The following is an 18,338-nucleotide window of genomic DNA, read 5'->3' as shown; positions in this document are numbered from 1 at the left end:
CCGACAGGTAATTTTTTTAATGCCCGGATAGCGTGTTTCCAAAAGTTGACAATGATACAATGGTTAGAGCACACGTAGTCGCCCAAAGTAAGAGCACATGCTGTATATGAGAGTAAACTAAAGAATAATAAAGCTGCGTTTTTACTCTGGATGACATCGAAGTTTTGAACCTGTTTAAAACACTTACAGACCTTGCTATTTCCATGCGCATTGATCGAATATGCTATGACCCCAACATATATCCATCGTATATACCACAGCAAGGAATTTCATTCAGTGTTCTCGAACTAGGAAGGTGCTCTGAAATGTAAGACTGAAGCCATGTTCAACAGCCTTGTTTTTGTGCGGAATACCACAAATTTTGTCGTCCCAACGTTAGGTTAAAGCCTAGTGAATTTAAACCACAATTCAGGCTCATTTAGCTATTCATTAGCCGTATTTAGTATTACGGACAAGTTTGGTCCCGTAAGAGACCTTAAGTAACGTGTGTGTAAATAGTTGATGTGACTGTTATGCCTTTGAACTATAACAATAATGCAAAGTAAAAGCAAAACAGTACGCGAGATGGATCCCTGGGGGACCTCAGAAATGACACAAACCAACGAGAAAAATGAATTGCACAGAGTGTATTTAAACGTAATGCGAAGCTATGTGCTAATAAATCGAGTGCTGCTCCTCTTTTTCCGTAGTGTTACATCTTCCTCAAAAGAACATCATTCACAAAGTTTAAAGTTTATTGTAAATGAAGAACAAACCCAAAAGTATATATTTGTCTTCTGTATTATCCATCAGATCTTGCACTGTAGTGCAAATTCAGTATTTTGTTTTTCTCGAAACGCAAGCTGGTACTTGGAGAATTTGTCGGTGTCAAGGAATCTCATTAGGCGATGGTCAAATATCTATTTCGTAATTTTCGCACATACAGAAACGACCAAAATAGCCATATAATTATCAGGTCATTATTAACTCGAGCCTTTTAAATATGGCACATACGCAAGCTGCCGTCGCTTAAACAGGGAAATGTGCGGTACTAAGCACATTGTTGCATTGCGGGTGAGTGAGCAAGCGATCATCGCAGCAATTTCCTTGATGGAGCTAACTGAAATATCGTCAATACCTGGGGCATCGTCATTATGTAGGGAGAAGATGATGTTGATTATTCCCCTCTCGCCAGAACTGGATAGAAATATTGAGTTCAAATTACCGGAGCTTAAATACGTTACGGCGTCCGGGCTAAGGCTACTTTTGTAATTGTTGCACCGGTGGTTAAGAAAGGAGTATTAAGTTTATTGGCCAACTCATTCCTGTGTGGTCAGCACCATTCCCATGTGGTGACATCAGGGCTGATCTGTATTGTGTGCCGAGCGATTAATTAGGCATAGTCTGTGTTACTTTTCATAGAACTTGCTAAATTACTGTTGATCACGTGCTAGCATAATGTCAGCACCGAAGTTATCCCTCACTTTTTTATACTCGTGCAGGATTGTTTTGTAATCGGCTTTAATAAATTGCGCAAATACTTAAGTTTATTACTGATCCTTTTGTAGAGTGATGCAGCTATCGAAGGCTTCCTCGACATTCTATGTTTCTTCTTAAAACGCTCAGCAAACGTTTTGTACACATTCTTAAGTTAGTGAAACAGTCGTCACAACATTTACAATTGTCTTTTCCCCCGAGAACACCACTGCAGTTAGATTGTGTTATCAATCGTGGCAGTAAGCTAACTATCTCTGTCAATTTTGCTATATTTTATGGTTTGAACAGATAAACCGCAATAGAAACAGTTTTTGAATGCTTACGAGCTAAACATCCGAATACAAACGTTTGCAGCGGTAGTTTACTGGGCTTGTCGTTAATTCGAAAGAGGTTCACAGTCCGACAGTGCTTTTACTGCAATTTATTGCATTAGCTATTGTTATTCTAATTTACTTTTACTACACATTTACTTTAAACTATCACGGCATTTTAGTAAATTACTGCACTACCTTGGACGTTTTCATTAAAAAAAGATAACGTATAATCGGGTGACACCGCGTTATTTCCTCTCTAGAGCTGCTTTTCCCTCCAGTACCCAGCGCCTCTCTGAGTGTTACGCCATCCCAGCACCATTCCAGTGCTATCATGTGTGGGGATGCGTGACACTTACGCGACTCTTGATGTTGTTCTCTCCGCACGGCCTATGTAATCTGTCTTCGCCGCATGGCTTTACGGTGGCGATCGGTGTGGTTGCAGAAAAGTACGAGAGATGGCCCAAGCTGTGGCGCTTTTAACGCCGCCGAAAGGCGGGGTTACTTGGTCTAAACAGGGAGAAGGTGGTTCTTGTTTGGCTTGGAGTCGGCGAGTGATGCGGGCTTAGCGCGCATGCGCTAATCCATGCTTTTGCGAGACCATCTCGCTAGGCCTAGAAGCAGGACAATGGAATGGACGAGCACGATCGTTCGACCGCGCCACCGTTCGCATGAGCGTACACGCGAACGAACAGGCGTTGGCTTTCAGCATGGGGGGAACATATTCGCTCGATATCCGGTCGCGGTGAGTCGGACTTCCTAGATTTATCGCTCGCCAATCGGCATGTTCTGTCGTTAGCAATTCGCCTGGAAGGCATTAGTGTATGACAGATGCAATAAATGCCCTTGTGATTGTTTACGCTACTGGGTTGTTCGTTTGTCACTAGAGCACGTGCGAGAGCCCCTCACATGCCAGCGATGAGCGGCGTCGGCTTGCTTCAAATCGTGCGCATGCCGCGGGGCACCGATGTCTTCAGCGGCGCATACAGACCTTTCCGCGAATGCCGTATTGGCCTCGAGCTCCACCACTGGAAAAGCTGGCGCCACCGTCGGCGTGACGTGCTATTAGGGATCACGTGGACATAGCGGCAGCGTCGGCTGCTTAGGGAGAGCCGAAGTGAGCTGAAAACGAGAGTTTAAATTCCCTTGTACGCTGCGGTCTATATTTATTGCCGAGATTTTCCAGCTTCGAGTGTCTCCTTTACAATGCTGGGAAGCACTACAATAGGTAGCGGCTGCCTTTGAAGGCGCGCAACATGGTAGGCTACTGCTCGGTGCCGCAGTGCCGGACGTCCGCAACGGAGCCAGGTGTCAGCCTTATTCTCACGTAGCCACAGGACAGGAAGCTGCGTGAAGCTGGGCTAGCGAAACATAAAACCGGCAAACAGTAATCGGCTACAACTCGGGTATGCAGCAAGCACAAACGCGAGGAAGATTTCTGCTACGGCGCCGGTTCTGCGATGTTTGGAAAACGCGCCCTGAGACGCTCGCCCGAGTCCGCTGCCCGACTAATGTCATGACGGTTTGGTCTATGAACTTCTCGTTGCTATAGATACTTGCAAGTTCACTGGAGTGGAAAGGGAGAGGTAAGAAGCACATTAAAAAAAGCATGGCATATGGTCATGTTTGTGTTATGAATTCTGTGCACTGGAGTACAAAAAAGGAGCAGCGGGAAATCGCACGCTGAAAACACCAATAAGCATACAGTGCGACGCAACTCGAGAAATAATATTGAAACTTCCTAGAAATTAGAAGAAAGAAAAGATTGAATCGTCGCGACCCCACATCACAGTCCCCGTAGACGTCGAAGTCTCTGCAAAGAAACTATTTTTGAACAGCTCTGATAGCGCCTACGCAATAATGGTTGCTTATATACTGTCAAATGCTCATCTTCTGCGGCCTAAAGCTCACGGCACGATGCGAAAGCGCGCACGCAGCGAAAGCCAAACAGTGCGCGGACAAGCATGCGGACGCGCAGTCGGTCGCTGCGAACCTGTGCGATTGCAGCATTGAGGCTTCATTCAGTTACGCTCCCTTTAGTTATACAAACACTATAAGAACATATTTCACATAGTTTGCTCTCAGCGTTTGCCCATCTTTCACGCAAGAAAACCGGTTAAGAAGTCTCCATCGCGGCGACCGCGCGCAGTGGCGTTCACTGTACGTATTCGGTAAAGAGATAGCGTCTGTAAACGAGTCTGTGATTTCAGTTTGCCCAAGAATATTATTTAGACAAAACTTCTCTCGTTTCGAAAGTACATACAGAAATGTCCGGGAGAGCTCGCGCGTGGTGTTTTCAGTGAGCGCTGACAGAAAGTGAGAGAGGCACAAAGGAGAGATGCAGCAAAACCTATGAGGAGCGCGCCGCGTGATCCCTCATACTACGCCAGCGATGCGCTTCCGATAGATGGCGACTCCGTAACTCCTCGCCGCCAATATCGAAGCTGGTAGTGGGACTAAAGAAAGCTCGAAAACATTAAATACCCGTTTACATGGTGTCCAGAAAGAACTAGGTCATTCGCCGAGTTCGTATAGAAGGACCTTGGGGTAGGTACATGTTGAAGTGCGTGGGCCGATTCTCGACCCCCTTCCCCTAAAGAATCATGCTTGGTGGTAGCAATCCTATAGTTGCAAAAAAATGTGGACCGGGCTGTTCGTTACCCGTACTGCAAATTAAAGTGTGAACTTTTATCACTGCATTTCCAACAAATTATTTGTAGAGGGTGCTGAATATATCGCTGCGAGTGTTCAAAAAAAGATGTTGCACTCACCGCTGCATTGCCCTTGCTCAAATATAGCAGAACGATCGCATTTTGTTATCGGCTTCGTTTGGCATGATTATTCGCCTGTTTTTTAAGACAAAAATCGAAAACTCTTTTCGCCTATGGGAAAAATGGCGCCTGAAAAGCAGGCCCTGGCACAGACTTGTGTCGTCGCCTGCCGGCAGCAGCAGGAAGGAGCTGCTTCGTAGATGAAAAGGCATGTTGAAATCGGCTGCTTGCGTGGCAGCAGCGCCTTCCTGCAGCTGCCGGCAGGTGGCGACACAGGTCGGATTTTGCGATATGCGTCGGATTTTGCGACACAGGACACTATTTTTGCGATAGGATAAAATAGACCCTCATTTTTAAACAACAGGATACTAATCGTGCCAAGTGTTATACCAAACGACGCCGACAAAAAAATGCGATCATACTGAAAAATTTGAGCAAGAACGCTTTAGCGGTGAGTGCAAAATCCTTTGAATATGCGCAGCGAAATATTCAGCACTCTGTACAAGCGTACCAGAGCTGTAGAAGGGTTTACTACGAACCACGCACGTAGTTTGCCCGATATGTTGCAGGAACCGAACGTGTCAGAACGTTTATTGTATTGCAGGAATCGGGAAGATCTTACGCGGGATGCGTACATTAAGTGTCGACACTGTCACTTAATGCTTCTGCATCAAATTACTTATGCAAGCGTCTCAAGCCAGGGTGTCATATATGACTATTATAGAATGTTTCCCGCAGTGCTAAAGCAACTGTACATGACAGCGAGTTAACATTTGGTAGAAATGTGCTTTATGTTTTCCCAGCTTAATTGCAAGCTTACACATCCAAATGAACGGCGCCACAATGCATGGCAGCACCCGGCCAGCACGCCTGGAGCCGCAGCACCGCGTTTAAACCTAGCGGCCTGCGTGCAACGCACATCCATATCCACCAGTTAAACACGCCACGTGCTTGACACCTTCGCGTTCTAGCCACCCTAATCCTGTCATTTCTATGACTACTCGTCTTGCTAGGCCTACGCAATCACCGAACAAGCTCAGACATTGGACGCGCGATGAGCTCATACCTATCGTTCCAGGTGATTTTAGAGGAAGGAAAAACTCACGTTTAACATCCCTGGAAATCAAAGATATTGAAAGCGTAGCCATCCCGAGAACTCGGACTGAAGCGTGAGCAATGCAATGTCGCCATATTCCACAGCACTATCCCTTAGTGCACGTAGACGTTACATACGTTAACCCACCAATTAATGTGGGCTAACATATCGTACGTAACCGAAGGAGGCCAGTAACGTACGGAGCATGCGCTGCGACAAAAACACTATTTCATGTACGTTATTCGCCTAAGATTCGTTGCACATGCTATTCTAAAACACCAATAATTTACGGTATGAAAAGTGAATATACACAACGCCAAACATATCACGTACATATAGTAGCATATGTAACGAGGAAAGTCAATACTTTTAATCCCTCCAATAATCACACAGGTTCGTCCTGAACTATATTCTGCGGCGCATGAATATAGCCTGTGCTGCCCCCGCACCTGCGGCAGTGCGGCAAGTTCCTTGTGACACAAGGTATAGACCACACATGCGGGTTGTTTTCAATTAGGCCCACAAGAATCCGAATACATCGGCTGTTTCACGCTACATGCATGTTATCTTTCTTTTTTATGCGAAGCATATTACGAGAGCTCAACCCAGCTCCTCAGGCGCGGCGGTTTCGCCTTGAAACCACGTGACACCGTGACGTCACGACAGAGGAGAAGTGGCTTTGGCTCAACTCTTGCAAGATGGGCTGGGTGGGAATTGAACCAGGGTCTCCGGAGTGTGAGACGGAGACGCTACCACTGAGCCACGAGTACGATGCTTCAAAGCGGTACAAAAGCGCCTCTAGTGAATGCGGTGTTGCCTTAGAAACGAGCTGTTTCTAAGGCTGAGGCGTGCGTCGCTTGCTCAGGCACACATTTCGTTGCCGCGCCGAACGCTGCGTTGCTCGACGCTCACCGCGTCCAATGCGGGGCGTCCAAGGCGAAGCAGAGTAACGCATGAGTTGTTTCTTCGTCTAGCCGAACCAAATATAGCCAAGCAACAGCAGTTCACCAAGCTAAACAGTGGTTCAACAACTAAAATAAAGGCTAGTATGCTTCGCATCCTGGGCTTAACCTTACCTAAGCCACAGCCATTTTTTTTTTACTTCTGCCGCTTTTTATCAATTCAACAGCAAGCGTTGGCGGGATCTTTGGCGAGACGTCGCTTTCAGGTTGTGCTGATATATTTAGCAAAGTTTGTAAGAGCTCAATTTGCGACAAATCATGTTTCCCTGTACTTGGCGATCCGGTCTGTTCAAGTATTTGGCAGGCTCGCCTATTAGGTTTTCGTTTACTGGTCTGCGCAGTGTGCACTGTAGACGTTGGAAATTTGACGTTGGCGACTTTGAAGAGTTTTTGCACGATCAATGTTGGCGTCAAATACAGGATTACCATTAAGCATTCTGATACTTCTCGTTAGCTTCAGACCCACTCCAAAAAGTCCTTTCTATTGTTGTGGCTAGCGTCCTACGCCGCCCGCTAAATTATCACAGCTCCAGGGTGACACCATCGAGAAAAAATTCGCAGAACCGCTGGAAAGGCGAAGCACCGATTACGAAAGTAAATTAGTATATGAAATTAAATTATGGGGTTTTACGTGCAAACGCTACTTTCTCATTATGAGGCACGCCGTAGTGGAGGACTGCGGAAATTTCGACCACCTGGGGTTCTTTAACGTGCACCTAAATCTAAGCACAAGGGTGTTTTCGCATTTCGCCCCCATCGAAATGCGGCTACCGTGGCCGAGATGTGATCCCACGACCTCGTGCTCAGCAGCCCAACACCATAGCCACTGAGCAACCACGGCGGGTAAATTAGTAGATAGCTGTCCGACGTAAGAATAGTAGTTTTATCGGCCGCATAAACTTGTAAACACTAGCTTTCTAACTAAATTAACAAGGATAGAATGCGTAAGCGTGACTCAAGGAGGACGTAGAAAGAAGCAGACACGGATACAGCACTGTCCTTGTGTGTCCGCTTCTTTCTACGTCCTTTTCCAGTCGCGCTTACTCATTCTATCATGGATTCAAACCAACTATCCCGTCAACGAGTTTTAACTAAATTCACCAGCATGGTGTCACGCGCGCACAGGTAAACATGAACACACATCGCTAGATGAAAACGGAAACTCTCCGTGAAAACGCTGGAGGTATCGCGGCAGCAGCCGCGAGCCAATTGACCTCCGTGCATATGTCGCTTCAACGCGTACGAAACGTCGAAATCACAGCGCATACGAAGCTGCCGGTACTACGCGCAATGTGCAAATATCTCATATCGCTTTGAAGATGAGGCCCGCGCGGATGCGCATTTTAGCAACGTTACAGACCGCTTTCAACGCACACGAGCGCCGGCAACGCGTCCATGAATTTTGTGGCCGATGCCGTAGGAGACGCCGTGGTTGTGTCCACTCCGTACGTAGCGGCTGGCGAAGAGAACGTCGAGGCACCGTAGCAGCCACCGGAGAAGAACGCCCCTCCTCCCTCGCCTCAACCCCGTGCCTTGCACGTCACAGGAGAGAGCACGCATCTGGGCCGCGTTCCTCTCTCGGGCACACAAGATTGAACCGCGTTCGCCGGCTCATCCTCACGCTTTCACTCATACGGGACCTCACGGCAATGGCAGAAATCCGCCTGGAGCGTCCATATATTTGCTATCGTCATAATCAATTCCAGAAGAGCGGACACCCTCGTAGAACCCAGAGGCCTAATCGACTCTAGCGCACCGAGCCGCCGGCATTATTACCTGACCCACATTTCCGGCTTTGGTTTCGGGCGCGCGCATTTTGAACTCTAGCTGGAACGCGTTACGCCTGCTGCGCTGATCGGCGCAGCATTTTTATTGCTTCTACTGCTCAACCTTGCCCTGCCTCGGTAAGGAATAGTTTTATTAATGAGTAAAAATGGTTGCGAGCGATCTTTTCAAGCCTCCATCGATTGTTGGTCGTATGAAATTTGATGAAGACGACAGACCCTTTGTGAAATTATTAAATGTTTATTTTGCTCTATATAAATGCTCGTTCGGGGCTTTTTGTGCATTCATCCAACGTTGTGGTACCAGGTAAGCAGCGGTAGTTCCCGTATGGAGCTCCAATGGACGGCGTCGCGGAAAAAAGGTGAATTACAGGCTTGTGTTATATTGGTATTTGGACCTTCAGGAATACGGCACGTAGAGGTGAAACGCGTGAAACTGGTAATTTGGCCGCATTACAAACAAAATAAATTCGCTCTTACATACGTAGCGTGGAGTATACCCGACACATCCCAAACAATATAATAAAATATGAAGCAAAAATCTCATTTGCAAGCATTCCAAATTTCCCGGACGTTATTTACTGCACATTAAGAGCGCAAATAAGCGGGCTACTGCGCGTTTCCAAATCAACTTGGCTTCAACCGACGCGATAGTACGCTATGTATACACCGAGGTGGCCACAACGCAGGCCCTCCACCAGACCATGCTAGAAGCTCGTAGAATTGCTTCCACTGACTCTCAAGACAAATGCTTGGGTGCAAAGCCTGTTCTTGAGTCGTTCAGAAGACAGAGTTTTCGAGCTACAATTTCCTGCTGTTTCAGCTCCTTGGTGTCATCTTTTGTGCGCTGTGCCGGCGCCAGGAACGCATTCCCGTGTTATCACTGTTAGCAATCGGTCGTCGCGACATCGACAAGCGTCAGTACCGAAAAAATGTATATGTTGCGGCGGGGCTATAAAAAGCATCACAAATATGTCTCACTAAGATTCAGTACACGCCAAAATAACTGTCACAAAGCCTGAGCTGTTTTTCGCTAACTGCGTCGCAATGCCAGGTGCGGTAAGCGTGCCTCAACTGTATCCCAAAAAGTTACGGTATTATAATAATGTTGGGATCAGAGAAAGCGTCACGAACTTGTCACAGGTAGGTTCAGTCCACGCGAAACTGCGTCACACGGCCGAGTTACTTTTCGCTAACTGCGCCACAAAGCCAGGTGCAGCAAGCGTGGAAAACACTACCCAGATAAGTTACAATAATGCAGGGGCCCGTACAAATTGTCGCAAACATGTCCCAGTGCGAGTCATTACCTCAAATTAAGTGCGTCAAGAAGGCCGAGCTATTTTTCCCGAACTGCTTGACGAGTTTGGGTGCGTAAGCCTAAACGACATGAAATGCGTCGAAGACTGTCAAACGAAATTTCTCACCTTGCCGTAGTGCGATTATCCAGTGGTGGCCAGTTGAACTGCACAAGAAACGCAAGAGTGTGCCGGGAGCCCAACAAACCAGGCTACACACAGAAAAAGACGAGAGGCGGGTCGCCAAAGAGGCGACATGCAAACTTCACATGTAAAGCCGTCCTCGCTAGCTTCGGTGGCGTGTCAGGCGCATGACACATGCATCTGGCGCGTCTGGTGTGCCGTTAGCTTGTTGTTAGGTTACACAAGAAGAAAAGAAGTTACAAAGTATATGTTAATTCATGCGCGAAGCTTTTTAGTTTGAGCGCTAAAGAATAAAAAAAATGAAACAATGTAGGTTAACCTCTTTCCAATTCTTTCTTGCGGTGCTCGCCGCAGCTAACAGACGCCATTTATGCTGCCGTGACGTGTTTCCTGTTGCCAATTTACGCCGAATCTGCCCTCTTGTTCTATTTCTTTTTCTATGGCTACAGCCTCGATCAGCCCATTTCTTAGTTCGTAATGGTTCATTTCAGCAGAAGGTGTACGTGGAGCACGAATTTAACGATTAAAGGTCAAGACACATAAAGGCGCTATAATAGCTTGATACTCCTCATCAAAACACATTTTAATAAGAACCGTTGGAAATTATTCCGCACGAATGCATACATTCTCAAGAACATACTCAAGCGAATATCTGGTTTTCGCAGTGAAAGCTCTGCGGTCTAAAGGTATGCGAACAAACAGAGTATATTGCCAGTAAGTTTGAGATTGAAATCAAGTTCCCGGCGCCAACAACATTTAATCATTTCTCAGGAAAAAATAACGAAGTAGTGAAACTGACAAAGAAAACAGAGATAGTTTAACAACTTGAATCACGCAGAGCGGGAATTGTTATATGATGCACCTTGGAGGTAGCTCACTATCAAGCACCGTTTGAGTTTCTGGACAGCTTTGATCACCGGAGGGGTGCAATGTGTTTGCCTAAGGCGAGCCATTATGCGCGCTCCGCGACCTTGTGCGATGAGAGCAGCAAAGCGATGAAGACGACGACGAAAGCCAGGCGGCAACGATGATGACATGACATTGATTTATTATGCTCCCACGAAAAAAAAAGGTTTAACCTCTGTCACTATGGTTTGGCCTAATCCATATGGTGGTGTAATGGGTAAACTGGACCACTGGTAGCACATGTTCCCTCGGGGATTAAGTGCCTAGAGGTGCGCGACGCTCCATGCATGGCGTATCCCAGGAGACAGTCCACCACTATCAATGCAGCATGCGTAAACGTTTCTATATCTTTAGTGGTAGTCTAGATATCCTTAGTTCGTAAACTGACTTCGTACATCGGTACTTTCGTTCAGCGTGACAGCCGATTCCTCGGAGTCGCTTTCTATCCATAATGAATTCTGTAAATTTGGATGGGTACGCCGGTTTAAGCTTCACGCTGCACAATGCACTTTGTATTGTTCCTTGTAAGCTACATGATAACTTATCTTGGTATTTGCTGTCGATCACAGATAAACATTTGAGCCAGTCGATGCGTTCGATGTTTGTGTCTTGGGACCCCACTTAAACACAGTTTCTTCGCCAGAATTCTGTGCAGGAGTGACACCCAGCAGTGCAGATTATTTCAGCGAAATTGACCAGCCAGTGAGAAACAACAATGACGAACACAATGCTGCGTGAATTCGGCCCGGATCTTAGCACTACTAAGCACATCGTCACTCCCATGGGCTTCAATATCGTTAACCGTTGAAAAGATCTCGCGAGAAACCATAGTACAAAAGTCAAATCAGAGCCGCTATGGTGCGCCATGTGGTGTAAAAATTGCAATGCAGTGGTTCAAAAAGCAGAGTTATTTTTCGGAATCGAATAATGAGGAGGTTTCGCGTTTTCTTTTTTTTTTCTTGAACTTTCCCAGCGTGTGCGGTATACATTGAAGTATGCACTGAATGTTTCCTACTTATAGCGTTCTTTTCCACTAAAATCTTCAGGTCAGCGTCAGCAGTATGTGTCAATGTTCTCGATCCATCTTTCCGACTGCGAAATATGAATAATATGAGGTGTGGGCTACAGAAAGCGCACGTGAAAGCAACCAAGCTCAAACGTGGCCTAATGATTGAACGCCCCACTCCTTCGGGCAAACTTTTCTCGCGTGGCTTGCAAACTGGTACCCACCAATGTGAAGCAATTGAAAGTTTTCTCGCTGAATATGCCTGAAGTCGCGTCACAAGATGAACCACGCCAACACGCCTACAGTAGCCACAGAGAAGATTCTGAGAACGATGCTGAATCTATAACTTTTCATCCATCAATAGAACTTTCACACAACTAAAGAAAGGCAATAAACAGGGCTGCCTAGCACACATTGTAACATCTACTCCCAAATTTTGCGTGCTTTCTTTAGGACTACTCAACATTCTGCGTAGCCAGTCCCTACTGAGGACTAGGCATCCGGTCTGAAGGGATTTTTTCATATGGTCCACGACAATAAGTATACCTGACCAGATGGCATTCTGTCGAACTGATGATTATATAGCAAAATTTTCCAGAGTACAAGCTGATTGAAGGTCTCTTATTCCATTTCATTTTATTGAACAGAAAATGGCATACAGCGTTCAGTAAACAGCATAACTGATGCTCAAACAATAATGCAATGCCGGAGCAAATCACGGACTAAAAATTATGCAGATCCCACGCACTGTGACAATCGATGTAAGCGAAGCTTTCCATGCTGGATGCTTTGAGTGGCGATAATTAGCGGTGATGTTGACAGCCAAAGCTCCATTACTTCAATGTTTACGCTAACACGAGAGTAGTGAGTTGATGTTAAGCGTTACTTTGTCTGCACCACTGCTGTTTGTCTGCGTAGCACACAGAACATACAGGAAGAGGTGTTTGCTTGAGGCGTTGTTGTGCGCCATATTTTGTAACGTCTGACAGGGTTGAGCATTGTCATTTCGTCACATGGCACACCGCACTGTGGCAGAAATATTAATCTTGAATTGGAATATGAGGCTGTACGTTTCAAAACCACACTCAAATTATCAGGCAAGCTGCAGTGGCGGACTCCGGATTAATTTTGACGCCGTGATGTTCTTTAGCGGGTCTCAAAATCTAAGTGCACGAACGTTTTTATTTCGGTCCCGTCGAAATGCGGATGCCGCGGTTGGGATCAAGTCCGCGACCTTTAGCAATACCATAGCCGTAAAACTAACGCGGCGGGCCAAGAAGTTTTGATTTGACGGTCGACAGCTTCCGTACTGTCTCCTGGACCTTGCGGTGGGCTTTAATTATTGGGGCTCTGCTCCTGGACGCCCTGCGTAAGTTGCCCGATTGACATATTTGCGTGGCGTTTATTTTTCAGAAATAGCAGCAAGGTACTTTACAGTACATTGAACTTCATTGAGCTTATCCTGTTTCCCCGCAGCCGCTGTCGTGAATTAGTGGCGTTTCTTTGCCTTCTCACGTCGCGTGCCCCTCTCTTATTAGGGAACTGCCTCTTATCCTCCCTCACCTTCTTCTCCTCTTCTTCTGCTGTCTACAGTTCTATCTGCGTCCCCTCTCGCCTCGCACGTTAGTCGAAATGTAAGCGATGCAGTTCTGCAATGCTTCTCAGAGGAGTCACGGATAATTACAGCTGTCAAGCGGCTAATGTGGCGACGGCCAGGAAGCTCCAGTGGGCACTGTGCACATTCGACGCGGGAGGGTGCAAAAAAGTTTCTCCCGTCGCCTTTCCTCTCTTACTAGCGCCTGCCATCTATATACACACTCTGAAACACCCCCCGAGGCGGTGTGTGCGACAGCAGCCCACAGCAGGAGCAGCAGCAGCAGCAGCAGTGGGAAAGCTGAAGGAAGAGGCAGAGAAAGCTTCGCTTAAATAACCTCATGCGTCAAATGCGCAAGACAACCGATGCAATTCTTGCATGAAGCCGAAATGCATCCGTAAAGTAGGGAAATCACCCGAGCCACCACCTGTGTCACGTGATTCTTTTTATGCTCTATCGTTACAGTGGTGCAGTTGTGTAGACAAACAAACCACAATGATTATTACCTCTTGTCCTCGTAGGCGACGTCTGCATAGGCGAGCAAGTAGCGGATGGACTGAGCGAGACCTCGGATGTCCCAGTAACCGAGGATAACGGGTGCCATTGCTTCTGACTAATCGCTTCACAGAGGAGCACAATCAAGTCAGCCTTTTCGAATGGTTACCCGCAGCAGGATTAGGTATCACAACTGGCTGTCTTCCTGTCCCACTTTGCAGCCTACCGACACGCCGTCATTTTCAGCCCGGCAGACCGAAGCGACGCCATAAAAAGGCACTGCCAGCTTCGCTCGGCGAGACCACTTGCCAGCTGTTAGCAAAAATTTTCATTTTTCTGCTTCTTTAAATGCCAGAGGTTTCACCCTCATCAGACTTGTATAGTGAGTAGACAGCTAAGCTGAAATAAATGAAGTGTGGTTTCTGTTGCACCTGCACCGAAAACCCCACGTTAATGTGCTGCGGAATCAATGCAGTCCGCGTACGTGGCCTGAATTTTCTGTCGTTATGTTCAAGTGCTATAGGCTAGCTAAATTGTATGAGGCATTTCGAATGCAATATCCGCAATAATATGTCTCGCGACTCGTACAGCGCTGTCCTTTCAGGAAAAAAGAAAACTAGACGAATTTTTTATGGTATAAAAAACATGGTGTTAAATCAGAAGAGTGTCTTGAGAGGCTAGTTGGTAAGACATTTTTTCCTAACTTAGACTGAGCTAGGGACAAGACACCGAGGTAGAAGAAGACAGGACGGGAGTGTTCCATGGTCACGCGGTTATGATCTGGCTTGGGCATGCGCATAGTTCGAAGAGGAAGAATTGTGTGGTAACAATAAGCCGGTTGTTAGTCCGCGTTCGTCCTATCTTCTTCTACCTCGGTGTCCTGTGCCTAGCGCAGTTTAAGTTCGCAACCAAAGTAGTGTTAAATGTAGGTAAAAAGAGGGGCCAGTAGCACCTCCTCTTGGTAAATAGGCTTGGTGCGTTCCGGGGCTCTTCCTCTGATTCGGGTTTTTGAACACTTCGACATGCTGCCGTTTTAAAAAAGCATCCGCGAAGATCGTTTTGTTGACGATGCCAGTTATATTCATTTTGTGTATATTGGCTTTCCAACTATTAGGGTGTGCCGTAGTCAAAATAAATCTTTTTTATGTGGAATTTAAAATACCATAGAGAGAGCAAATGATAAAGGAAAGATAGGGAGGTTAACCAGGACTGAGCCCGGTTGGCTACCCTACACTGGGGAAAGAGAAAATGGGATGGAAATAATAAAAGAAGAAGAGAACGTCGACTGGGTATATTGTTCGGTCACTCAGTCCGGATCACAGACGCTGACTCAATCCAGTAGCCTTCAAATATCGCAGCAGAGCTTTTGTGGCCTTTTGTAGCTGTGATATGCGAGGCCATGGTCCCAAGATCTTCTTCAAGGTGAACGGTGTTCTATCTAGCTGATTGAGAGCTGTGCAGAGGTCATGTCTTTCGTTTTGAAAAGATGGGCAGTAGCACAGTAGATGTTCTATAGTTTCCTCAGCACCGCAGGCATTGCAGTCGGCGCTGTCATTCCAATCAAAAACCTATATACATTGGTGAATGCGACGCCCAAGCGTAAGCGGCACAGCATTGTTCCCTCATTTCGCAGAAGCCCTGGTAACAGCCGCAGTTGCATAGAAGGGTCGAGGGAATGCAGTCGTTCTTGGGTGAATTCGGGTGTGTGCCACTTTAATGTCATACGGTGTGCTACCTTGCTTAGGTGTTGGGCTGCGTCGGTCCGCGATAAAGGTACAGAAACAAGGGTTGCTCCTTCGTGTGCTTTCCTAGCAGCTTCGTCAGCGAGGTCGTTGCCGGAGATACCGCAATGGCCAGGCAGCCACTGAAACACGACGTCGTATCCTTTCGCTATCATACGATGGTGAATTTCTCGTATTTCCCACACTAGTTGTTCACACGACCCGCGACGAAGAGATGACAGAAGACATTGTAAGGTCGCCTTCGAATCGCAGAATATTGCCCACCGATTAGCGGATTGGTTCGGAGTGGGTTGGATCGGATTAGTGGGTTGGTTAGCGGATTGGATCGGAGCTTGTTGCCCTCGGAGGGCAACAAGCTCCGATCCGGTCGGTGTTGTCATGTGAAAAATCTTGTATCGAACGCTAATTGATCGCGATGGTATAATCACTGCGCCGGTGGAGCTGGTCTGAGTGGAAGAGCCGTGCGTATATATGTCGGCTCGGTCAAAGTAGAAAGTGTTCAAACCATCCAGAGCTACTTGCTTCAGGGCCAAGGTAGGCAGGTCGGTCTTCTTTCTTATCCCTGGAACCATGAGACGCACTTGAGGTGCTTGGGGTGCGAAGTCCGATGGTAGGCAGGCACGATGGATGCCGACCTCGTTGGAGAAGGACGCTTGTGGTCGTCGTTCTGGCAGGCAGGCAAGAGAGCTTGACTGCATGCGTGAAATATGACGAACATGGACCCTAAGCATGTCAATGCTAATGTAAGTCGTGATGGGATGGTCTCGAGCCATTATAATGGTTCCTGCTGTTGAGGCGCTCCGCGGAAGTCCTAGGCAAACACGTAGTGCCTGTGCTTGCACGCTCTGTAGTTCTCGAAGATTTGACTTGCGTGTTTTAGCAAACACGGGAGAACTATAAAGTAGCAATCCGATAAAAAGTGCTCGATATAACTGTAGCATGGAGCCCACTGTAGCCCACTGATATAATAATGGAGCCCACTCGATATAACTGTAGCATGGAGCCAAACATGGGCATGGAGCCCATGTTTTCCCGGCGATAAACTTGAAGTCATGAACTATAGATGTGAGCTTCTTCTTCAAGTGGGCAACATCAGGGCTCCAAGAGAGCTCCCGGTCCACAATGACACCCAAAAACCGATGATTTCTCTTGTTTGAGATAGGCTGGCCATTATTGCATACTGGATAACGAGACGTTGGTTTTCGTGTAAAAGCGACTAGCACATTTTTCTGTTGAGATGGTGAGGCCTTGTGTGTGAAGATAGATGCCTGTGTTGCTGCTTTCTGCAGCCTTGCGCGAGCCTGCAGACAAGTGACGCTGATGACCAGATGCAGATTTCGTCGGCGTAGATTGAGACATTCATTGTTTTCCGTAGGGATTCGGCCAGCCCAAAAAGCGCGAGGTTGAAAAGTATAGGGCTTAGAACCCCACCTTGGGGAACTCCTCGGCATATGTAGTAGTCGGTAGTCGGACCATCTTCCGCATGTACAAACAAGGACCTTTGTGTCAAGTAGTTTCTGATCCATCGATATACTCGCTCTCCTAGTTTAATTGTCAAAAGTGCGTCTAGAATGGGTTGATGGGAAACCTTGTCGTAAGCGCCTTTCACGTCCAGAAAGAGCGCTACTTATAATCGTTTCTAAGATTTTTGCTGTTCTACAGATGAAACTAAATCAATGACACCGTCAATCGATGAACGGCCTCGTCGAAATCCCGCCATAGAATCAGGGTAAATCTTGTGGTGTTCTAGGTACCATTCAAGACGCATGAGGATCAGGCGTTCCATGAGTTTCCCGACGCAGCTGGCAAGTGCTATAGGCTGATACGATGCCAGTTCGAGCGGCGACGTTCCTGCTTTTAGTAGCGGTACGAGGCGGTTGCGTTTCCACTCCTGTCGGATGACACCATCTTGCCATGAACTATTATAAAGGCTAAGGAGTTCTCTTGGTGCTTCTCGGCCTAGGTGGCGCAAAGCAGCATACGTTATGCCATCGGGCCCTGGTGAAGACGAACACCTACAGAGCGCCATAGCAGCTTCTAACTCTTCCATAGAGAATGGAGCCTCCATACTGGTATCTCGTGGACCGGGGATGTCGCTTAAAGCCATGTCAGGGACTAAAACTATGCCGCCAGTGATTTGCGCGCGAAATTCCTCTGCAACATCTATCTCACGGCGGTTTTGACAGAGAGCGAGGGCGTTAAAAGGGTGTCGTTGCTGGGGTCTTGCTACGCCACACAAGGGACAATGGCTTGCGGGGGTCGAGTGGCTCGCAAGATCATTTCCATCTTTCATCTGCTAGCTTATCCATTCGGCGTCGTATCTTCCTTTGCATGCGCCGAGCTTCTCTGAGATCAAGAATTGACTTTGTGCGCCTGTACCTCCTGTCAGCACGGCGACGTATTTTACGAAGCCTTTCCAATTCAATGTCATTCTCTGTACGCTTTTTCGAATGTGTGAAGCAACGCGTGCAATCTTGCATTGCGTCTGCAAATATGTCGTTTAACCTGCGTGCGATATGTTTCTTGCAGGTGTCTTCTACTCGATCTTGAAAGACTGACCAATCGATTTGGCGAGATACATCCGGTAATACGGCGTCAAGACCATTGATTCTCACATAGGTCGGAATATGATCACTTCCATGGGTTTCAATATCAGTGAACCACTGCACGCTCGAAGTCAGGCAACGTGACACCAAAGTCAAGTCAAGGCAGCTACTGTACGTTGTTCCTCGCAAAAATGTCGGACTTCCGTCATT

At 47.1% G+C, this 18,338-nt stretch overlaps 1 protein-coding gene across 2 annotated transcripts in view; it reads right to left on the bottom strand.

Moving 5' to 3' along the window:
* LOC135909534 (glutathione S-transferase Mu 2-like) overlaps window positions 1-14,054 on the bottom strand; it is a 33,032-nt gene extending 18,978 nt beyond the window's left edge. Inside the window, exon 1 of one of the 2 annotated variants that reach the window (XM_065441517.2) lies at window positions 13,852-14,054. In XM_065441517.2, the coding sequence (XP_065297589.1) occupies window positions 13,852-13,949 (98 nt within the window). In that variant the 5' untranslated portion in view covers window positions 13,950-14,054. Of the gene's footprint in view, window positions 1-7,990; window positions 8,029-13,851 lie in introns of those variants that run through there. The other variant, XM_070539551.1, reaches the window with a different exon arrangement.
* Between the last annotated feature and the right edge of the window lie 4,284 nt (window positions 14,055-18,338).

This window comes from Dermacentor albipictus, chromosome 5, assembly GCF_038994185.2.
Source record: "Dermacentor albipictus isolate Rhodes 1998 colony chromosome 5, USDA_Dalb.pri_finalv2, whole genome shotgun sequence".
NCBI lineage: Eukaryota > Metazoa > Arthropoda > Arachnida > Ixodida > Ixodidae > Dermacentor > Dermacentor albipictus.
The sequence above is the reverse complement of the archived record's forward strand: the minus strand, read 5'-3'. Positions and strand labels throughout refer to the sequence as shown.